General features: G+C 37.2%; 1 protein-coding gene and 2 long non-coding RNA genes across 4 annotated transcripts in view; all 3 read left to right on the top strand.

Moving 5' to 3' along the window:
• The window catches only part of pcdh7a (protocadherin 7a), a 35,874-nt gene extending 22,877 nt beyond the window's left edge, over positions 1–12,997 (top strand). Inside the window, exons 3-5 of one of the 2 annotated variants that reach the window (XR_014204855.1) lie at positions 8,713–8,911; positions 10,084–11,002; positions 11,155–12,997. Coding sequence is in view for 1 of the 2 variants with exons in the window: in XM_082165745.1 (XP_082021871.1) it covers positions 8,713–8,911; positions 10,084–10,586 (702 nt within the window). In the remaining variant the exon portion in view is untranslated. Of the gene's footprint in view, positions 1–8,712; positions 8,912–10,083 lie in introns of both variants that reach the window. The other variant, XM_082165745.1, reaches the window with a different exon arrangement.
• Positions 12,998–18,964: 5,967 nt separating this feature from the next.
• Positions 18,965–20,103, top strand: LOC309495914. Its single transcript, XR_014204870.1, has 3 exons — positions 18,965–19,105; positions 19,707–19,796; positions 19,870–20,103. It is a non-coding gene; the product is annotated as an uncharacterized lncRNA (long non-coding RNA).
• A 128-nt stretch (positions 20,104–20,231) lies between these two features.
• Positions 20,232–23,612, top strand: LOC309495911. Its single transcript, XR_014204867.1, has 3 exons — positions 20,232–20,338; positions 20,484–20,604; positions 22,889–23,612. It is a non-coding gene; the product is annotated as an uncharacterized lncRNA (long non-coding RNA).
• Positions 23,613–25,285: the final 1,673 nt, after the last annotated feature.

A 25,285-nucleotide genomic window follows, 5' to 3' on the forward strand; every position in this document is an offset into this window, starting at 1 on the left:
CTTGTTCTCCCCACTGTATGTATATGTATATGTATATGTATATGTATATGTATATGTATATGTATATGTATATGGGCTACAATTATCCACAATTAAAGAACGTGTAGGAAAAAAAACTGATGTCATTCCATTCACAGCATGCTGCTTGAGAAATTGACAGTGCTTAATTTCAGCCACTGAGCGGCACTAGTGCTCGTCTTCCTCTTTGACTTTGTGTTGCAGTCAGTCGATGACCCCTCTGCAACAGTTAATGTGTGCTAATCCACGCTTGTCTATCTCTGTGTGTTTGTGTGCGTGTATACTAGCGCAACCACTTCTTACCTCTGTTTGCTCTCTGCTCTTCTCACGACACTCTCCACCTCTCTCTCTCTCTCTCTCTCTCTCTCTCTCTCTCTCTCTCTCTCTCTCTCTCTCTCTCTCTCTCTCTCTGCAGTGCCTCTTTCACTGCATGGTGATTATTATTCCTCACACAGACTCACACTGCTGATACTCAGATACTGCTGAGCAGCCCTGTAAATCACCTGGAGCCGAAAGAGAGGAAGAAAGAGAAAGAGAGAGAGGATGAGAGATATACAGAGAGAGATGAGAGAATTCAAGGTGGGCTGAATGAACCAAAGAGGTTCAAACAGCAAGGGAATTGCGGGAAGAAAAAGGGATGAGAGTTATGGATAAAGAGGAGAAACAAGGGAAAAGGAAGAGAGCAGAAAGAATGAGTGAGTGAGAGGGGAGCGTGAGTGTAAAATGCTGCAGTTAGAGCGAGCCATGGTGCAGGATGATCATCGGGAGTATCTGTCACGCTATTGCAGAACACATACGCATCTCTGTGACCTTTATTCCGCCGCAGAAACGGGAGTCCTGCGCACACACTCGCTTATCCTTCTCATGTCATTGAGCAGGAGACGTACAGGAAATTGTAAATGATGTGTGTGTCTGTCCGTCTATCTCCGTCCTACACAAACTTGCGCTTGTCAGTTTGCCACCTGCTTGTATTAATAACTGTCAGTGTTTGCTGCTGTTACACACACGCGAGTGAAATTGTTTTCCACAGGACAAGCATATGAGTGAATACTAAACTAAAGCAAACACACAACGACAAAGTGTCTCTCAGTGTGTGTGCAATTTTACATCCTCCTTTAACGCCTTTAAGTCCTACATTTGTAAATGCTTGGTGTATTGCTGGCTTTTGGGCAGACACTGCTATTTCATAAAACTTTAATGCTCAGAGGTTGCTCTTTCATAGATCAGGACAGAAGAAAATTCTGTAAAAAACAAAAGCAATTTCTCAATATCTTATTGTTCTAAAGCCATATGACTTTCTTCATAAAATTAGGAATGTTTTTATTCCTTGCACAATATTATGTTATGACCTCCAAACACATTTATCATGGTTCAAGGTTTTGTAAACTAATATATTTCCACATTGCCTCACATAATCATCTCCATATCTATGGCTTTTCTGATGTGGTAAACTTGCTTGATAGCTCACCTGATACAGCACTGCACTTGCAAAGCAGACACTCAGGTCCGAGTTCTTGAAACAAGAGTCACAAAAAAAGAGCCCAATGACTTGTAGAGGCAAAAATGGCATGGTTGCTTCATGCATTTCTTATTATTTCATGTTTGCTTTCAGATAAGTTCAGGGTAGGGTTTAGTGTAGATGGAATGTTATCTTCAAACACAATTAACATTTTAGGGCCAATCGCTGGACATATTTCCAATAATACACTCCTAACCCACACTTGAATGCCATTGGCTCATTCAGTAGTCAGTCTTTGAGGGGAGGTGAAGCGGCCATGTGATTCATAAAGGAGAGTCTTCTTTGAATAAAGTGAGTCAGTACATGTAAGTGAACGAGAATGATTCATTCAATAAATAAAATTCCTTCAAAAACACCACTGAACAAAACACAAAGAGTAAACATGCATTATGATAGGTTCTCTTTGAGTATTACAGAGATTTATTTTTTGGTTGAACTATCCCTTGGAGGTCTCAGTCTTTTAAGAGTTTGATTAGAAATGTTTGAGTTCGCATTGAAATCCTTGGCTTTTGATTAGAGACTTTGAACTGGGCAAATCTGAGCACATTCTGAGATATTGTTGACAACTTTTGCTCTCTAGGATAGAGATTGTAGAGCGAATACATTTGTGACTTTTCTACAAACTGGGAACAGAATAGACTTGAGCAGAATATTAATAATAGAGAAAAATTATAATTCTGACCAAAATGCTAATTAATCATTTACGGAATAAGCGGAATCGTTAACAGGACAGTTTGTACACACTAATCGTGAATAAAACTGATTCCACGGTTAATGGCGGAGGATTGAGGGGCTCTTCTGTGCTGTTTGAGTGATGTCACTAATTGAATGTACTTATAGTTGGAACACACTATAGATCCATATCCAAATCAACTCGCCTGAATTATTCATTGTATGCGGCATGCCCTTTCAATATGCAGAGTCATGGAACGCAGAGGAGAGGCTAAGCACTAATTAATCAGGCCTCATTAATTTCCTTTGAGCCGTCAGGTAAGAGTGTTTCTCTCTAATTATGTTGATGACTGCGGAAAGCAGACACACATACACACACTCGGGTCTGATATCTCACAAACAAGATTGTTAGATGTGCATGCACACCGGTGTAGATGTGGACACAGACACACACATGCACACAAAGGCAGGCAGGCGGTGATGCACACCTGGTTTAACAGACAGTCACATCATTAAACATACACAGACTCAGTTGGATGTCATGCTGGAAAGGGAAAGGAAATGGCCTGTGTCAGATTAAAGGGTTGGTTTTTAATGTTTGCCGTCAAAGTCCATTAATATTCTATCAGCTCTGTTTCTGCTGCTGGTGCACTGACTGGACCCCGGCCAAGACCCAAACACACACACACAAACATCCAAAAGCCCAACCTTTGTGACTTTAGCCAGACTCTGCTTTTCACACACATCCACACAGCCAAACCTCTGTGTCTTTAGCCAAACTCTTCTCTCACAAACACAAACAACCACAAAGCCAAAAGCTCAACCTCTGTGACTGACGCGCTCTCAGTTTCTGTCTCCCACGCAAATGTTATGCCATCATATTGTGACAATATGGCATAGCATGTGTGATACAAATGTAGAAACTCATATTATTATTCTGTAAAACCTCCTATTTTTCATGGGTAGCAGTTTGACATGATATACAGGTGCAGCTTCTGAATATGCATTACATATGCATATTAAAGAGCCCAGAGGAACATTTTATTACTTGAATGCTTCTCATTTGTGGCTCAGAAGAGAGTGGATTTCCACGTTATTCTTCATTCGTGTATAAGTTTTGTTTCAGATGTACACCATTTAAAAGTTTGGGGTCAGTACGATTTTTTAATGCTTTTGAAAGAGGTTTATTATACACTCACCAAGGTTGCATTTATTTGATAAAAAATACAGAAATGTAAAAACAGTAATAAATATTACTACAATTTATTTTATAATGTAATGGCAAAGCTGCATTTTCAATGTCCCTCAGAATATGCTGATTTGGTGCTAAAGAAACATTTCTAATTATTGATATAGTATTTTATTTTTTTATTATTGAATTATTCATTGAATAGATAGATCAGAATTTATGAAATAGATCTCTAACCTTATAAATGTCTTTAGTGTCACTTTTGACGATTTAATGCATCCTTGCTAAATATAAAAATATAAAAGTATTCATTTCTTTTTAAATCTCACTCACCTCAAACTTTTGAACAGTAGTTTTTTTTCATCATAAAGAGACATAACATTAGACATAACTGAGAAAATTGTTGACACAGTAATGTAAAATTAATATTGCATAATATTAAATAGCACCGCTCAGATTATTTGGTCTTTGAAGAATTTAATAATAAATGTTCTTATTGAAATATATTGAATGCCCTTTTCTGACACTTGAGATTACAGTAGTCTTTTTCTCAGAAGAAAAATCAGAGAAGCAGGAGACTTAAGTAACAGCTCCATTTATTCACCATTTAAACTCACTTAAGAGAAACAACAATGTTAAAAAGATCTAATTCTTTGTTTTATCCTTCCTATAAGAGACCTTCACCCACAGGCTAGCAAGGTTTTAATCGAAAGCGTTTCTAAATAGATAATACATAACGACAGTGAGAATCACTCTAAAACTAAACGTAATGATGACAGTTTAGAACAATGGCTCGTTATTTGTCAAGGAAACCGCGTGAAACCTTAAAACAAATGTTTAATCACTTTCTCACACTCATAATAGGGCTGATTACGCTGTTTCTCAGCCAAATAGGCAACTAAAGTTGAATCTGTGGAGCTTTTAGAACAACTTATAGCATTACTCGTGAAACCTCAAAAATGAGAAGGTTATTCTCAATTCAGTGGGTAATTTGTAGCAACCCTTCAGGCAATTGTGGGGATATAATGATGCTCTACAATGTTCTGAAATGTTCTTTATGAGCTATGTTCTTTAGCTACTGGTTTAAGTGCAGATATCGTTCTTAAATATGAACTTATTTAATCTTCATCAAACAAATCAAATGCAGCCATTAGTGTAAATGTGGGCTTGGGTAATCAGTATACAGTGGCACATAAGCCAGCAGTGCTTGGCAATTCAACATAAAATCCGCCGTAATCTGATTGGTTCCACTGTGTCGATAAGACAATGCAGCAAACAGGCTTATATTCCCACCCATGTTATTGAGCCTCTAGACCCACCCTCATACAGTTAAATGAGTCAACCGTGTACAGTTTTCACAGAAAGCAACTGGTTTCACTGAATTTACATTTACATTTATTCATTTAGCTGACGCTTTTTATCCAAAGCGACTTACAATTGCTATATATGTCAGAGGTCGCACGCCTCTGGAGCAACTAGGGGTTAAGTGTCTTGCTCAGGGACACATTGGTGTCTCACAGTGGATTCGAACCCGGGTCTCTCACACCAAAGGCATGTGTCTTATCCATTGCGCCACTACCACCCCTTCCCTGAATTAACATGGATGTGGGCCAACAATGTACTAGTAGAGTTTGATTGGAAGTGTGGCCTTGACATGCATTCCTGGTCTCAAACAGCACAGCATAGTGCAAGCAACGCTACGGCAGGCTGCTATGATTTCCGTGATGTCGAAAACACAGACGGTGTCATTGAATACAGTCATAAAGATGGAAAGATCGAATGGACTAGTGTGCATGAATATGAAACCACAAAAAAATATGAAGTCTGCATTTTCTGCATGTATCTGTGTGAATGAATGGCGCAGTTTCATTTACAACACATACTGAAGCATGCAGGACATGGACATTATGGAGATAGCGTCTCAGAAACTCAAATATCTTTGCTACAACCTTCCAAAATAAAAGTTTGGTTAAACTTAAAAAAGATTATGATAGAAATATTACCATTATACATTATTATATTGTCTAGTTCAAAATAAACAAGAATCGGCACACTGCCACTTCTGCTCCCAAGGATTTATTAAAATGAACAACGTTTCGACCCAAAAGGTTCTTCGTAACAATCATAGAAAGGTACAATTTATATCAGTGTGAACCATCTCACCTGACCTCATTAGTGAACTAATTACCCAATCATAAAATGCAATAACGACCTAATCAAACACAAATGTAACCACTAAATCATTTTTTTTTAAACTGAAAAACAAAGCACAGAAAAATACAGAAAAATAACCAACATGATATAAAAAATAAAAAAAATTATAAAAAATTATAAAATAAAAAGTTATACACAAAGAATGTTCACAAGAAAAGTTTCAAATCAAACTCCATATTAAAACCTTTTGGAGAAAGAGTATTAAGTGAATGTATATAAAAGGCTTCCCTCTGTAGTAAGATCTTATTAATGTCACCACCCCTTCTCTTACTAGTTCTATACCGAAGTAGCGAAGAGTTGACAAATTGTATTTAAAAACATTGAAATGAACAGCAATGGGGTTGTTTTGGTCATTCAAATGTACATTACTTCTATGTTCTGCAATGCGCGTTTTCAAACAACGCTGCGTTTTACCTATGTATGCTAAACCACATGGGCATTTGATCATATACATTATGTTTTTGATGTTACACGAAATTATTCCCTTAAATTGTAACTGTTTCCCCGAATGAGGATGGCTAAAAGTGTGACATTTATTTTTGAAATTACATTGTCTAGTGCAATGCACTTCTCAAAAGAATAATAACAATTAAACAAAACACTTTATTAAAACAGTTTTTTATTGAATATCACACATCACTTGTTTTTTCTTTCTTTTTTGCTCCATGTTGTAATTTAACTTGTAAACATCTTTTTTTCTTTTTTTTCCCCAGTAAATGAAAGGAGTTCAAACAACAACAAAAAGAAAAAAATCATTAGGCACTATTATTGTAAAAAAAACAAAAAAAACAAATTATTAGCTGAATAAATGTAACTTGAATGCAATGAAAGTCACATTGGATAAAAGCGTCTGCCATATGCATAGTAAATGTTGACGTCATCAGTGAAAGTTCACAATGCTATTTATAATGCTGTATATGATTCAGTGGTCAGTTACATTTTATGATTTCCATTCAGCATTGTTTTCCCCTGCTGTTTATTATCAGAAAAGACCTACAACCCATTTCTGGGTCGCTATCGCACCAATTGAGAAACCACTTATATAATGCATCTGTAACTGCACAATGTTTCTCTCTCTAGCGTACAGGAGAACTGCGCTCAATGTCTGAGTTAGACCCTTGGAGATCCCTTTCTTAATTGAAAGGCAGACATTCCGAGAAAAGTGAGGAGTGGAGTTAGTAAACGAGGGTGGAGATTATGGGCCAATAAAACAGCTTTCCACTGAGACTTCCAGCAAGGGTCAAGGGCACTGCATTGATTGGCTCAACATAAAGCTGAGTAAAGTATGTGTGCGCACTCTCTTTATGTGCCTCCAGAGATGCACACAGAGAAAAGAGTACAACGGAGAAAAGTACAAAAACAATATTAAAGATTCAAGGATCTTCTAGGAATGACTGTATGCATAACCATCAAATTATTACGCATTATGCTCCTGACACAACACAGAATCATTTTATAATGATACAACATGCAGAATACTGTACATAATAAAAAGCAGACAGAATGTGTGTTTTTTTTTTGTTTTTTTGTTTTTTTTGGCTTGATGTCCCTCAAAACCTCTCAAGTGTCAGGACCATGTCAGACATCAGCTCGCAGACAAAACAGATGATTTGTTCTATTAATGTTCATTTGTCGCTCGCTACATTTGACACCTGACACCCATAAAGACTGATTCATCACCCTCTCCCTTCTCCGTTACGATTCCACTTCCCCCCCAGTGAAAAATGAAACCATCAGTTAATTACGGTGTTCATTTAGCGCACTCTCTCGCTCCTGTTCTCTCTCTCTCTCTCTCTCTCTTTTCATATAGTCTTGATTAAGGCAGACACCGGAGCATATAAATATGCTCCTCATAAGGCAGTTCTCCTAACAGCTGTCAATCATCGCTCCAGTAGACACTGAAGGGACAATGTGGGACTCGTTTGCTTGGCTAGACTTTCTTCCTTCGGTTTCAAACAGCCTGAACTGGACTTTATGATTTTGTTGGAGACTTTGAATGTGCTGATTTGCTGGTGCGAGATTAGGTTGGGGAGATGGAGTCATACCCATATAGATGAGGCCATAAAACACATGCTATAAAGTATTCCACAGGGTGTAATAAAATGTGTTTTTTCTTATTATATGTGCATCTAAAGTTTTACATTTTCTGAAGAAAATGTGAGTGGTGCTTGCTCATGTCAAACTTGCCGCCATTATGCTAGGATAGTTGCAGGGTTATTATCATTATCTAAAGATAAAACTAAAGCTATTACAAACAGTTTGTTAACTGCAATAAAGCTGAAATAAAGTCAAGTCAAGTCATGTTTATTTTTATAGTACTTAATGCAATAGATTGCAAGCAGCTTTACAATATTAAACATAACAAAACAGTGTCAGCGTTGCTTTCGATTAGAATTACAACTTCAATTTCTACCATAAAGCAGCTCTCCGGTATGTTCTGACCTCAATAGACTGAACGGTAGAAATTAACCAAAGATTTCCATGTCAAAAAAGATGGAGCCTCAGAACAAACCTATTATGTATTCACTATGGACCAATGATAGTTCGAAGGTGTTATCCAGTCTGAGCGAACTCCCGAAGCGAACTCCAAAGGAACTACTTTGGCCTGATTTTGTTCTGAATGATGTCACACCAATTTATCCTTCAGTTTCGCTTGAAGTATATCAGTGCCTTAACTTAAATAACTGAAGTTGAAGCAGTACAATTACTAACTGGAAATAAATAAAAACTAAAACTGAAATAAATTAAACCAAAATAGTAATAATAAATAAAAAAAAGAATAAAAATGATAAAAACTACAAATTCGACTAAAATGAAAACTGAAAATAAAAAATAAATAAAAGCAAATTAAAAATATTGATAACAACTATAATAGTCAATAAATAACAAAAAAGAGCCCTCCAGTCTTTGTAATAATCAGGTGCCATTGCTTAGTATAAAGATACTGTATACATGTTTATTTATTTATCCACAGAGTCTCAATGAGAGATCATTGGGAAATCAGATCAATCAAATGTCTTATACAGATAATCCTTATTGACGTAATACCTACCGTCGCCTATCATGTTTTAATCCCATGTCTCTCTGTGTGTCTCTGCAGCCTCTCAGAAGAGTGACATTTTCTGTGGTGAGTCAAGCTCCGGATCAAGGCTGCTATGATAGTGGGGTGGAGGACTCTGAGACCCCGAGCAGCAAGAGCTCCTCTGGACCCAGACTGGGATCTTTACCACTGCCTGAGGACGGATATGAAAGGACGACACCAGAAGGGAGCGTAGGCGAGGAGGAGCATGTGGAAAATGGTAAAAAGTCATCTGTGGGAAAGGTCTGAGACCACAAAGTGAAAAATGACATGCTTTTCAGAATTTCAAAGTAGGCTATGTCGGGGTTTTTTTCGTTTATGTCTTTTGCTTTAAAGGGATTGTTAGCCCAAAAATGAAAATTCAAAAGAAGATATTTTGAAGAATCTTGGTAACCAAACAGTTACCATTGACCTTTAATTGCATGGACAAAACACACTGAGACATTTCTCAAAATATCTTCTTTTATGCTTCACAGAAGAATCTAAGTCGTACAGGTTTGGAATGACATGAAGCTGTTAATAATGAAAGAAATTCCATTTTTGGGTGAACTTTCACTTTAATTACAGTAGCACATATTATTATATTATATTATATTATATTATTAATAATTATGAAAAATAAGTATTATGTTTTTTTCACTGTTTCGTTGCACATACATATAAAAAAATCCATCATGATAACACACGTGACATATTAAAAAAGCAATAATTATTAAACAACCTAAGATGTAACATAAAACCCAAATGTACTTATCTGATAACAAAAACTAACAAGAAACATTACTATTTAAATAAAATGCCATCAAATGTAAAGTCTCAAAACAGGGAATTGTGGGAATATCATTTTCACTGTAAATTATAAGATGACTGTTCATTTTTACTTCCAAAGTTTAACAGTATTTTACTGTAAAATTACTTCAAATGTCCTTTTAGATCTATTTCCACCATATACAGTAAAAGGGAACTTGCCATTAACCAATTAACAGGTTTTAACATGTCATTTTTACAGTATTTTACCATTGAAATTACATTTTTTACAGTGAGGTTCAAAAGACCGTTTTTTCTTCTAATTCTATACCATATTGTTACCATTACAAATTTTGTTCTTAGCAATTGAAGGATTAACATTTTTAACATTTTCTAAGTATTTGGTTTGTCATCCTTTGCATTTTTTAAAGCAGTAAATTACAGCAGTACTCAACCTGACATGAACATGGTCCCAGACCTTAGGACGCCGCTGTAGATAGACATTCATTCATTCTCCAGGGACATCACGAGTGTCTAAAACTTGACAGTCTGAACAAAAAATGTTGAACTATGACCTGCGCATATTTCAGTTGAGACAGTTCCCTGACAGGATATCCTAAAACAGCCTCTGTCTCTGTTCCTCAGACCCCAGGCAGCTCCCTGACGTGGCTCTGACAGGAAAGTGCACGCGAGAGTGTGATGAGTTTGGTCACTCTGACACCTGCTGGATGCCCGTGCAACCGTCACCACGAAGACGCATGGAAACACCCCAACTCTCCACCTTCGCCTCGCCCGGCGATAACAACAACAACACGGAGGACGACAGCGACCGAGAGGAAGACGGAGACGGGGGTACGGATAAAAGCAGCGGAGGAAGCGAGGAGGTCCGGGATTCGCTTGCAAACGGAGATCCACTTGGAACTCTCAGCCGCCGGGACCGGAACAGGAACATGGGCGACCACAACCGTAATCTCCTGAATCGCAAAATGACCTCTGCGTCCTATGACACGTTCAGCAGCGCCGGCTTCGGCCGTCGTCTAGAAGAAGAAGACTCACACACCCCTGAGGTCATACCCCTTACGAGGACGGGGGGCGACTATAAGACCAGCTCGTGCCTCACTCTGTCTCGCAGGGAAGTGTACCTGTGAGCTCCAGCCAACCCCTCACGCCACGGGACCGGCCTGAGCAACTTCACGACATCGGAGCAGGAGGATCATTAAGAGACTAGCTTATACCTGTTCTAAACAGGCATCTTCTCCTTGCCAAAAAAAATCATCATTAATTCATTTCTCTAGATGCAAAATATCAAAGTTGAGGAGAAAAAAAAGTGAATCGTCGTTTATTCTTTCATAAACTTGGTCGGACTTTGTCAATGGAAAACACTTGCATGTTAGGGCTCCCGCAGACAGGGGGCGATGTGGGGATTGATGGACAAAATCCGGTTACAGACCACGGAAATGGATGCGATTGTGGCACATTATGGAAATAAAACCATGTAGCATCAGGAAAAAGGAAATCCTAACCAATCATATTTTAATCTAAGTAGTTTCCTGTTGCTGAGCCGGTACAGTTATTTAATTACAGTCAGACTAGTCATGTAAATGCTTTCATCTCAGACTTTTAAAGAAAAATAAGAACAAAAAAAATCTGGTCATCGATTTTTATAATTTGTAAAGCTACTTGTTTTTCTGAATTTTTTTTTTTTTTTTTTAACAGATATGGGAATATACTACAGCTCTCATTAGTGCTTCAAAATTTTCGGATATTTTCACAATGACTGTTACATTACCATCCCATCAGACCTCAGAGTTTAAATCAGCCAATTAAATCATGCGACACATGTGCACAGCACAAAAACATGCACACACGGAGATACATGTCTATATCCATTTAGTGCAGATGTGTGTACAAGTGTGTATGTACTGTATAAACAGACATGTTTGGCATACCTGAGGCTTTTTTAAGAAACGGTTTTTTGAAAGTAGATGTAGCATTTTTGCCTGCTTGATCTTCAACTAGTATATAAGACACTGAAGTGTATTTGAATAACTTAATCATTTGTGTAAAGTGCATACACAGGGGCATTAAACAATGTTTAGATACATCTATACTATACTATAAACAACAAATATACTGTATCTCATCCCTTTTAAGTAGAGCTCATATGTAAACCAAATTTCTTTAAAGGCAACACTGCATGACGATAAGCTAATGCTTATTTTGTTAAATAAGAAAGAATCAGATTTTGTTGTTTTTCTGAGGACATGACCTCGTTAGGAGGAGCGTGTTTGAGTGTGTGTGAATGCGAAGCGAGGTCGGTGCAGTCGCAGAGGAGAGCTAGATCTTTCATTTAGCCTGAAATGACACACACAATGTAGTTGTTCAAATACCTGTATTACAGTTCAAACGAATCAAATGAGTCTTTGTTAATCAGCCTCGTCCAGGTCTTCGCCACAATTGGCATCTCATCAAGCCTCTGGAATTTTCAAAATTGAGTTTAGGAATGGCATTTTTAGCTCTTGTTATGCGTTGTAAGTACAATCTGATTGATAAGAACAAATTCACCAACTCTCAGGAAACTTGAGATTCAGTGTGTGTCCTCGGCTTTAGTCTGCGCTCCGATTTGTCCTCACAAGGCCATACATTTGGGGAGCCTGTTTTCTCGCCCTTTCCCTTTTTCAGACACAACGCACCTGGCGACGGTTCCCGAAGTGTGTGTGTGTGTTTCCTGGCTTCCCACGGCGAGAATCGCAGACTCATCCCTTTCACTTCACGGAACAGCCTTGGGTCTGGAGCGGGACTGGTGGACTCCAGTCCATCTATGCCAAAATCTGTCCAGTTTTTCTGGTTTTACTGGAAGCACTGGTGCACAAACTTACCTGAAAAAAAGACTAGCCCAGAACCTGTGGTTCAGTGCCTGGATGACAGGAAAGTGTTGAACTGGCCTACACAGGGTTTGTGAAACCGGAGGACTTGAGAAAAGGGGATCTGTCTCTAAAGATGGCATGTTTCCTTTGCCAGGTTTATAGGCTAAATATGCTGTTATACAGCAGTCTGTAAGTAGTGTACAGTATGGGGTGCGTAACGGACTATGTATATGAAACCATGTCTTTTCTTCTTTTTTTACTGCACGTTTACCTAACAGTTCAGCTCACTTACTGCAAAACGGGGAGGGATGGGAAGGGCAAAATAACATTGTGTCTAAAGCGTAACATTCACTTGAACTTTTTTATGAGATAAACACTGAACTCATGTACTAGAACATCCGCCATTTTACTGTTACCCTCTAGAGAAATGACCACTGAACTTTAACCTGAAAGGCATGTTGACGGTCTTTAATCCTGCACCTGTGAGGAATTTTTTTTAATATTATTTCTCTGTTTTTATGCTATGTGAAAGAGGAGTTTTTGAAGCTCTCTCTCTCTCTTTCCTGGAATTAATGCGTTCATTGCGTTTGTTATTACAAATAACAAATCAAATGGGGTTGGAATGTTGGAATGAAAGTTTGGTATGTGACATGTAAAAGTTTGATTTTGACATTAAAACACCTTTAAACTGTGTTATGTTTCCTTTTTCACTCTTGAACTTGCTGTTTGATATATGTTTTTTGCACATATTGATACTGAACACACAGTGATAATGTTTCTTTTGCAATCCTGCACCCTGCTGGTAAAAGATAAAATTACATTCCTTATACACTTCAGTCATATACGCAGTGTCCTCTCACGCATCTTTTGATCTCTCTTTTTACATTTCCACAGCTTGGTTTTACATAACTTTTTATCACCAGTAAATTATCCTGGGTATTATTATTATTTTTGTAAACCCATGGTTAAATGTGTTGCAAGTAACAGCACTAATTAGCTAAATAAAAAGGGTTCTGAGAAAAGTTTATGATTTCTCATCTGCCAACAACGGCTTACAAAGCCAAATGTCCTAAAAAATAAGATAAGAGAAAAATAAATGGCCAGAAAAAGAAGCAAGATAAGAGTGAACATATTGGCTTCTCACCACTGGAGGGAGCTGAGAATCGCGATTGATGGTTGCTGAGCTTGCTTTTTCTTGTTCTTGACAGGTAAAATCATTGTTACGATCAATCGGTTGTAGGAAACGTTGTCTAATTTTAATGAATTAATTCTGATGATGATGTATTTTTGTAGCATCAGCACCGGAAGTTAGCATCACCATGTTTCCCTCGACCCATTAGGATTTGGAACAGTTCATCATGATAATCTTGACAAGTGAACATATATTTTATAAATTTTGGAGCCTACAATCGCCAGAAAAAGCTAAACAGTAGCCTATGCAATAAACGGGATGCGCGGCCACATGGCCATTAAGCTTTCCACAACTCCTTCAGTCTTTATAATAAAAAAAATAAAAAAACATTTTCCCTGAAAGTTTGAATTAGAATAGGATGCACGTGTGTGATTATAAACACAACAAGACTATGAAAGTGAACTTGTGTGTAGATGAGTTTACCTGTTTTTCTGATAACATTTAATAACCCTGACAACCCCATTTAGCCACGTTTAAGCAACTGCCTTTTTCAAAACAGGTAAAAGCTCACAAAAAGGTATTACTGATCTATTTTTGTCATAGAATAAAACAAGTAAATAGGCTATATTGAACGTGCTTTATCCACAAACCTTATTTCAGGCATTTAACCAAAAAACCATTTTAAAAACCCATTGAGGACGATGGAACCGGAAGGTTTTGGCCTACAAAAATGCGCCATTCCCTACAGCACTGTATTCTATCTGATTTTGTGAATTTTCACTCCAAAATCTATATCAATAGGAATCCAGGCATTTGGAAATTTTGCATTAGGGCGAACAATTTCCCTACACAGATTTCACAGGTTCAGTTTGGTCACATGCATTTGCTGATCAACAGAAAGCTGTTTGATTTGAAACTGCATGTGAAAGTTATGACTGTGAAGCGCAACAATACTATTTAATGTGGGCAACCAAAAAAAAAAAAACATTTTCAGCTTAGTTTATGATTAGTTATCTTATGCAAGACAACTAGGCCTAGTTGTTACGTCTGGGCACTACATTGTTTCACATTGTATCCTTTGGCATTGCGTTTTGTGTTTTGCACTGTAAAAGCAAATTTCTCTGTTTTCTCTTAAAACTATTTGGTTATTATTTTATTACTGTTAATATACATTTTGTAGAGTCTTTATTTTCAAATTTTCCACAGACCCATTAGCATCCCCCAGGACACAATATTGAAATCCCGTGGTCTTTACTAAAGTTGTACCAGAGTACTGGCTGATGTAATAGAATATCTAAAATTTTGTGGAACTCGCCTGAATTAAAATCGAGGAACTCATCCCTGAAGGCATTTTCAATGAGCCAGAGTTCTTTGAAGAACGGAGCTGCTTAGGGAGGATGATGTTTTCACGGATTCATTTGTCCCAGTGGAATATAGAAATGCTGCTCTAGTTATGGAAACAGCTCACTTACTTTCTACATTTTTGTATTTCTCTGCCATTTTCAGGGTCTCCTTTATTGCCAGTAGCTTTAGAACATCAGGGATGTCCAATCATTTCTCTAGTCCAGCATGTTAACATTTTGTTTGCTCTGTGAATAGTCTAAGTAATCTGGAAACATACCTAATGCCCAATGTAGAATGAATATCAGACCAATCATTCAAGTTTCCCAAAGTCAAATGAATACATATACTTGGTATTTCTTTCCAGGCTTCAAAAGAGTGCACTTTTTTACAGCTTGCTCATGTACATTTCTGCATGCTTAATTTGGATTCACATCGTGGGCTCATGATGTGCAGCCACTTTGAAGTGCTGGACTCATGTATTAAATCTAGCGCATTTTACAAGACAAATGCTTGTAACCCTGTATACATAAAGACTTTTTGTTGTTGTTGTTGTTGTTATTGATTTTGGTGCACATAATCATGCATCGATTACTAGATCTGCTGTCAACTGTAGTTACTTATCTGTATAGATATTTTGCATTCCATTGCTGTCGCTTTTAAGGCGGTTGTTCTCAAAACACAGGTGGACTCAATTGACCTCAGTAAACAAAATAATTATATTTCACAAAAAGATGTCATGTTAAATATATTTTTTAATCGTTATTTATTGACCTATACTCCTTTGTCAGTTTACATGAAAATCAATGCCTAGTTGGCCACTGTGTTGACAGATTTTGCTGACCATTGTACATTGTAGGCCAAATTATTTTCTAGAGAGTTTTTTTTTGTGTGTGTGTGTGTGTGTGTGTGTGTGTGTGTGTGTGTGTGTGTGTGTGTGTGTGTGTGTGTGTGTGTGTGTGTGTGTGTGTGTGTGTGTGAGTGTGTGTGTGTGTGTGTGTGTGTGTGTGTGTGTGTGTGTGTGTGTGTGTGTGTGTGTGTGTGTGTGTGTGTGTGTGTGTGTGTGTGTGTGTGTGTGTGTGTGTGTGTGCAAGGACTAAATACATTGGTCAGGTTCAAGTCAAAAGCAGAAACATAAGGTATTTCATAACTATGTCCAATGCTAACCATGTCGGTTACCACATCAGGAAATGGGCCAATATTTTATCAGTATACCCAGCTGTCCAACTACATGATGTGAAATGCTGGCTTGTTGAGCCATTTGACCTTTTTAAAAGTAATATTCAGCATGAATCATTAATTGGTCATTCCTGTTACGCAGTATATTTCTCTAAATATGCTAGATAAAATACTAAACACAATTTTTAAAGATGAAGATCATTAGTTACCTTTTCGTTATAACAATATCCCAATTAAATGAACATGGCAGTGGATTTTAAATAATTTCTTTGATTTGAGTGGATGTCCCCAAGTGGTGAACACTTTTAACATGAAAACCTGGTAATTTGATAAGAAATGTTTATTAATTGTTTCCCTCTCTAATCAAAACATGTTGAGAATATTGTTTCAATTGTCTTCCTAGTGTCCTCAATAACACAATATCACTGTATAAACTTTATGGGCACTAAAATGTGACAGCAATGCAAAATGCTTGACATATAAGTAAATACTAGAAGTCTTTGATGAACCAGGGGAATACTCAGGAGAAACACACAACACAATCTAGATATTAACTAATACAAATAACCGACAGAGAACTGAACAACATGGTATACGTGTATATACACAGTGAAGTAAACTAGACACAGGTGGGACTAATCAGTAAGCAAGAAAACTAATGCCTAGTTCACACTACACAATGTTAAACGTCGGCAGATCGCTGTGCTGTTTGGACTACATGACTTGCTCTGGAGTCTTGAAGTCGTTGTGGTGTTCACACTATGTGACACTATACGTAAATGATCTGCAACAGGGGGTTACAGACTACACGAGCTGACAACAACTCTGTCACCCAACGACTCTATCCGGTCCCAAAACCACATTTTGTCACGAAAACATGCGCAAGAAGTGGAATGGGAAATGGCGCATTCCAATGGCGCATTGTCTATTTGAAAATGGACGGCGGGACAAAATTGGCAAAAAAACAAAAAATTATATATACAGGTGCTGGTCATAAAATTAGAATATCATCAAAAAGTTGATTTCTTTCAAGAATTCAACTTAACAGGTGAAACTAATATGTAGACTCATTACATGCAAAGTGAGATATTTCAAGCCTTTTTTTGTTATAATTTTGATGATTATGGCTTACAGCTTATGAAACCCACGAAATCAAAATCCCAGAAAATCAGAATATTACACGAAATCACACAGTAATTACACAGTAATACCATGGTCATTGAACCAGGTTTTGGTTCTTTTGGCAGTGTGAGCAGGTGCAAATCCTGCTGGAAAATGAAGTCAGCATCTCCATAAAGCTTGTCTGCTGAAGGAAGCATGAAGTGTTCTGAAAATGTCCTGGTAGACGGCTGCGTAGAGTGGACAGCACAGTGGACCAACACCAGCCGATGACATGGCTCCCCAAACCAACACAGACTGTGGAAACTTCACACTGGACTTCAAGCATCTTGGATTGTGTGCCTCTCCATTCTTCCTCCAGACTCTGGGACCTTGGTTTCCAAATGAGATGCAAAATTTGCTCTCATCAGAAAAGAGGACTTTGGTCCACTGTGCTTTATTAAATCCAGAGTCAACGCAGCCGTCTACCAGGACATTTTCAGAGCACTTCATGCTTCCTTCATTTTCCAGCAGGATTTGCACCTGCTCACACTGCCAAAAGAACCAAAACCTGGTTCAATGACCATGGTATTACTGTGTAATTACTGTGTGATTTCGTGTAATATTCAAATTTTCTGGGATTTTGATTTCATGGGTTTCATAAGCTGTAAGCCATAATCATCACAATTATAACAAATACAGGCTTGAAATATCTTACTTTGCATGTAATGAGTCTATATAATATATTAGTTTCACCTGTTAAGTTGAATTCTTGAAATAAATCAACTTTTTGATAATATTCAAATTTTATGACCAGCACCTGTATATATATATATCTCCTCCTTTGTGGGCGGGACTGCTCTAATGAAAATCACTAAAAATGCTGTATTCTGCTTCCATGCCATTAGATGGCGATGAAACACTATAGACTGAACACATAATACGTATGTGCATGATGTCATCGTTTTCAGAGATTCACGTTTTTGTTGTTTAGCCTACATGGAGACCATTTTTAAAAACTTGTTTTTAGTTGAAAACGGTGTCGTGTAAACTGCCCCTAAGTGTGTCCCATCGGGTAATCAAAAGTTCTTTACACTCTTGCGGTCTTCGCACGCACTTGAACATTTGGGCCAAATACAGGAAATATGTCATGTAAGTAGACAAGTAGTCAAGTGCAAAGACTGCAAGTGTGGATAATTGAACAGGCCTTATATGATTGTGGTATGAGTGGTATGAATGATAAAAACCTCCCAACTAATATTTTTATTAAAAACACATCTGTGTCAAAGAAACAATATCCATAAACCTTTTTATTAAGTTTCTCACTAAATAAAATTCGATCACCTTTAAAATTGGACTAAGTTTTTGTCATTGCCATTAGTACTTTAGAAAAAAAGAAATGCAAAGAATACTTTTATTCAGCAAGAATGCATGACAGTAAAGTCTTAAATTATTACATCAGCATATTATAATGTGACACTGGAGACTGGAGTAATGGCTGCTGAAAATTCAGCTCTGCCATCACAGGAATAAATTACATTTGATTATATAATAAAATATAAATCACTTATTTTATATTGTGATAATGTTTCACAATATTAATGGTTTGCTGTAAATTTAACAAAATAAATGGGGTGTGCATAAGAGTCTTATTAAAAATAAACAAGAAAATCTTACCGAATCCAAACCTTTGAACGGTAGTGTATATTTTAATGCATTTATGAGTTTGACTGTGCATGTTGGAATTTGGAAAAAGTTATTTTAGTAAGAACAAATTTGTTTAATTTGTTACTCATTTGGAACCTTTGCAGTTTGGCTATCTCAAAGTCTTATGAGGAAGGAAGGCCACAGTGAAAATGCTGGTCATCTTATATCAGCTAGTTAAGTTCTGCAAACTTTATGGAATGTGTGGGTTTATGAATCTTTCATCTTATCAGTTTTGTGCAATCTACCACAAATGGTGAAGATGAATCAGCTTTCCACATATAAGGATTTGCTCTAATGTAATAAACTTGGACCTCATCTGACATTCTGTCTAATCTCCACCTAGGTAAGAAATCCAACATATTGGGCTCTCTGAAATTTGTTTTTACTATTTAAACTATTATTATTATTATTATTGTTATTATACAAATTAAAGAGGTTTCAATGATTTAACTTGTGCTGTTGTTTATAAAGCATGTTGTTTAACAGGTTCATTTTACCTCAACATTTTCAGAGACTGATAATGAAGTGGGCTGGAAGCTTGGAATTATATTTTTCGCAGTGTTTTATTTGTGTTACCTTAATTTTTCATTGTGCAGGGATTTATTCACCATTACAACATGCAGTCAGCTGGATTCCTCCTGTTGTGCTTTTCACTCAGCATTCTACTCTATGAATCGAGTAAGTATAGTGAGCCAAAAATTCTGCATATGTAGCATAATGAAACATTCATCTCTCAAAGCAAAAGAGTTGAAAAAGAAACAATATTTCTTATTCTTTATTTTTATGGTGACTTGGAAGGAACTGAGGGTAAATTAACTTATCTAAAGATGAGACTGTTAAATCATGTTTAAATGGGATAATTAACAACATTTAAACATTATTAACAAATTGAAAATGTTTTATCACTCATTCATCTGTAAATTCCAGAATGTTGTTTCCTACAGATAATACCCCTACACCTGATAGCCCGGAGGTGCTAAAAGTCACTGCAAAAAGTTGCAGAGAACTTCTGAAGAAACATGGGAAGAAAAAGGGTACGTATGATCACTTTCAGCACAACACACTCATTTCATCACAATATTATAATACTCTGACTATGTTCCCCAGATGGTTTGTACCACTTGCTCTCTAAAAACAATGAGATTTACCAAACATTCTGTGACATGACCACCAATGGGGGAGGCTGGACACTGGTGGCCAGTGTATGAGAACAACATACACGGGCAATGCACTGTAGGTGATCGCTGGACAGGCCAACAAAGCAATTCTGCAGAATATCCTCTGGGAGATGAGACATGGGCTTATAAAGTCATATTTGGGACTCCAGAATCTGCAACCAATGACGACAAGGTACAGTCTAAATAAAATTATCAACAAACAAATCAGCATTACATACACTCATTGCTTATTGTTATTACAGAATCCTGGCTATTTTGACATCCATGCAAAAGATATTGCCGTGTGGCATGTTACCAATGATCATGAGCTGGAGTTCTGGAGAGTTGCTTCCGTTTTACGCTACCACACTAAGAACCAATTTCTGAAACCGTATAGGAATATTTACAACTTATTTAAGGTACTTGTTCAAATTTACTTTTCATCTTCTGGCAATACGAGATCTACTGTAGCTCAGTATTTCTGAGATTTGAAAAACTAATGGCAGTCTAAGTGTAATTAAAAGCTAAATTAGAACTTACATTTATCATCTTTTTCCCCCCTAGAAACATCCTTTAAAAGATGGCGCAGGGGCATGCAGGGCTGATAGAGGAATTTCTGTTCCTATTGTTTATGATGTTGGCGACAAGATGAGGACTAATGAATTGTATGGAAAATATGTTAGAGGTAAATCTTACATTTACTCATGAGCAGTATAAATATTGATAATTATCTTGCAGATGAGACTTTCAGAACAGAAAGCTTGAGATTAGTGGTTCTCAGTTTTTTCATTCATAATACCTTTGGTAAAAATATAGAAGTATAGAATTGTTAATGGCCAGTGCAGCCAGAACAGATTTAACTTAGAAAGTTTTATTTTTTTTAAGTCTTTAGTCTCCTTATCAACATGAATGCAACAATAATACAAGCAATTCACAAACTCATGTGTTGAGGAAGGTTACTTTTAAAAGTAATGCATTACAATATAGCATTACTCCCTAAACAAAAGTAAGTAATTGTGTTATTTACCCAGTCAACAATTTGATCTCACCATGAGCTTACAGGATACTCATGATGTGGTCACAATTTGAGGTCACAAAAATTCAGTTTCCTTCTTTTCATTTCCCTATTCTTTTCAGCATGTTGCTGGCATTTGACACAAATACAGACCCTTTCTAAAAAATTAGAATATCATGGAACAGTTTATTTATTTCCATAATTCGATTTCAAAACGTTAAACTTCCATAGATTATAGATTCAGGGCCCACAACTTAAACAGTTTCAAGTATTTAGTTGTTTATTTGTACATAATTTGGGCTTCCAGCTCATAAAACCTATGAAAACAGGATTTCCAAAAATTAGAATTTTACATGAAATCACACAGTAATTACACAGTAATACCATGGTCATTGAACCAGGTTTTGGTTATTTTGGCAGTGTGGGCAGGTGCAAATCCTGCTGGAAAATGAAGTCAGCATCTCCATAAAGCTTGTCTGCTGAAGGAAGCATGAAGTGTTCTGAAAATGTCCTGGTAGACGGCTGCGTTGAGTGGACAGCACAGTGGACCAACACCAGCCGATGACATGGCTCCCCAAACCAACACAGACTGTGGAAACTTCACACTGGACTTCAAGCATCTTGGATTGTGTGCCTCTCCATTCTTCCTCCAGACTCTGGGACCTTGGTTTCCAAATGAGATGCAAAATTTGCTCTCATCAGAAAAGAGGACTTTGGTCCACTGTGCTTTATTAAATCCAGAGTCAACGCAGCCGTCTACCAGGACATTTTCAGAGCACTTCATGCTTCCTTCATTTTCCAGCAGGATTTGCACCTGCCCACACTGCCAAAAGAACCAAAACCTGGTTCAATGACCATGGTATTACTGTGTAATTACTGTGTGATTTCATGTAATATTCAAATTTTGGGAAATCCTGTTTTCGTGGGTTTTATGAGCTGGAAGCCCAAATTATGTACAAATAAACAACTAAATACTTGAAATCGTTTAAGTTGTGGGCCCTGAATCTATAATCTATGGAAGTTTAACGTTTTGAATGGAATTATGGAAATAAATAAACTTTTCCATGATATTCTAATTTTTTGGAAAGGGTCTGTATTTCTATTTGACGGATTCAGATTATGGTGTTGTTTTGGTGACTCCTTTTCACTTCTTAACCTCTATTTCTTTTCACATACTGCTTCTGTCATGATTCTGCCATCTAGTCTTTAATTTCCCCTGGTCTTGAGGCAGGATCATGACAGACCCATGTTTTGTGTAAGCACATGGCCATTTGTTTGGGCTGTGTGCTTGCGTTGTCTCGTCACGTAACCCCGCCCACTTGTTACCCTCGTTTAGTCATCATTGCTTTACCCTTGTCGCCTGTTTCCCTCATTAGTTTCTCCCCATTTAATCCCCTTGTGTTTGCTGTCCTGTGCCGGTTCATTGTCATTCTTTATGTGAAACCAACTGTGAGTAACCTGTTGAAAGTCTTGTGAAGAGTTTGTTCATGTCTTAGCTGTTAGTTTATTGTTCAGTTTTCTGTCTGAGTCTTAGTCTAGTCTTGTTAGTCTTATATAGTCGATCCTGTCTTGTTTTGCCCCCTCGTGGGTTTTGTTTTCCCTGTTTTTCTGTAATAAACGTAGTTCACTTGCATACTGTCTGCATTTGGGTTCATCTCCTTGCACCATCATAACAGCTTTGAAATGCGCAACCATATCACCAAACAAAAATCATTGTATTCTCATTTCTCAGCGTTACCGCAAGATCATGCTATATTGAGAAGTATTGTAAATTCAGTCAGTTTTCTCTTTCGGGGAGCAACAATTTTAGAGCTTTTTATCTAAAAATTGTAAATCACATCATACATCATTGTATTAGAATGAATTAGAAATAGAGAATAAAAAATGACAGCTTGAATTGAAAATGTGAGTTGTGTGTTTTAGACTCCAGAATGATTCAGTGATTTTCTTTCAGGGGATTTCGACCCTGGATATGTAACATTCAGAGTTTTCAACGATTACAATGAGGCCTTTGCAATGTGTTCTGGGGTCAGGCCGAAAGAATGCTATGCACAATATGTGAGTATTCCAAATGACAGAAATGTTGAACTTAATCTTTAAACAGCAAATTGAGGCTGGATTTTCTTTTGACTTTTATAAGTTTTGTCCCATTTGTGACATATGTCTATTCCTTAGTATATTGGCATTTATATCTGTACATTTATTTGTTTTGCAGTATTGCATTGGTGGTGGTGGCTACTTTCCGTACACTTATTGCAGCGATTTCGCCTATCAGGGTGCAAATAACGGTGCAACACATAAATATGGTGCATCTAAAGAGCTCATCCAAGCATCTGTGCTTATTTTCTACCGCTAAAATACAAGACATTACAATGTAACTTCCAACAACTGTTTCTTCTTGCACTTAACCAAAGTTCCTTAGTAGACACACACACACACACACACACACACACACACACACACACACACACACACACACACACACACACACACACACATGGTTTTGTATTAAGATCAAACACAAAATGAAAAAGTGTGATTTGCTACAATATTTCGTCATCTTAACTTGACACCCCAAAGTTACTGCAACACTTTGTCATTGCATTACTATTGTATTAGCCTACTTCATTGCTAATAAAAATAAAAATAATAACAATAAAGCTTTTCAAGAAAATACATACGATTGTTGGTATGTTTTCAAATAATAATATTAATAATTTACAGTTTTTCTCAATTGCTTAAACACTATAACCAGGCTTTTGAACTAAAATTCAAAACCATAATGCCATTTATCAGAAAGCACACCCATTTCACTAAACTATAAACACTATTCCCTGTTTTGACACATGAGTCAGATTTGTTGAACTGTCACTGCAAAACTCTACACACAAATCCCTTCATTTTTCATTGCCTACACCATGTTGTCATTTAGAAAGCACTAGCATTCAATATTGTTCACTCAAGTCAGCACAGCTTCATCTCAGTTAGCACACAATTACCCAGGTAGAAACACTAAGAGTCAAAATTGAACACACATCAATCAGATCCTTCAATAGATAGATAAAAGGGCCCAAATCAGTTTACTGAGTTTTGGAACAATGGATCCAGAAAGACATGAAGGAAGAGATCGAGGAGGGATAAGGAGGAGGAGGAGGAGGAGGAGGAGGAGGAGGAGGAGGAGGGGCAAGAAGACAAGCAGTCTCAGATGAAATTCAAGCCACTCTAGTTGCCCATGTCTTTATCAATGGTATGACTATGGGGGAGGGAGGCTGGGCTACGAGTAAGGCCAAATTTTAGTCGCTTTACCGTCGCCTCGAGAACCTTCAGGGAGGTGTGGTGGCAAACAAAATTCTATTACTGAATAAAAGACAAACATTTCCAATAGTCTTTGATGAGGTTTATTTTCTTGCAAGAAAAGGCCAGCAGTCATGCAGTCAGATGACAGTGAAGGGAGGGCATCCTTTCTCCTTTATAGTCTTGACTCCCAGTATGTTATCTTTCTAGGCAAATGATGGTATTTCAACCATATGTGGAACATTCTTAGACGTGTTCATCATATTGTCTCCTTGAGTGGAGGCCCTCCTGTCACGTCCCAACACCCTTTACCATTCCAATACAATTCCATATTAGAATAAGGTTTGTGTGTGCTCTTTTACTGTCATATGATGGTCAGACACATCTTACTGTAAGTAAATATATTAAAAAAAATGTTTAGAGGAGAGAATACAGTAAAAAAAATTAAAAAAATTGTTTTGTTGTGTGTGTGTTGTACTAACTAGTACATGAATGAATGAAAATGTGCCAATGTATCCATTGGTTGTGTGTCTTTTGTGTTCATCATGTGAAAAGGTTTGTGAGGGGAGGAGGGGGGGGGGGGGGCAACATAACTTACCAGTTTTGGAAATGTTGTTTTGACTATGCTGTGTGTGTGATTTTGAGGGCTTGTGTGTCCTGTCTGAGGGCAAATTAGTTTTTTCAGCAAGAGTGAATGGTTTTGAGTGTAGAGCTTCCTTTTGACCTGAAAATAGGATGTTTGGGGAATTGGGTGAGACTTCATGGATTTGTGTTTACAGTTTTGAGAATACGAGGCATAGTTTCAAGAAATGTGTTTAAGCAATCGAGAAAAACTGTAGGCTACTGTTCAGGTACTGATAAATCATTAGATTAATAAGGGATTGTTATATTATATTATAGGCCTATTGTTTAAATTGTTTATATTTATATTATATTGCTTAAATGACAGCAGCACTAAAGCTGCATGAACACATGATCAATTTCACAAATGTGCATTGGCTAGGTCACGTTCTATTTGATTAGTGACCTAGGAACAGTGCATATTCTGATTATTTCT

Source organism: Leuciscus leuciscus (assembly GCF_965113295.1).
Source record: "Leuciscus leuciscus genome assembly, chromosome: 3".
In the NCBI taxonomy this organism is placed as follows: Eukaryota; Metazoa; Chordata; class Actinopteri; order Cypriniformes; family Leuciscidae; genus Leuciscus; species Leuciscus leuciscus.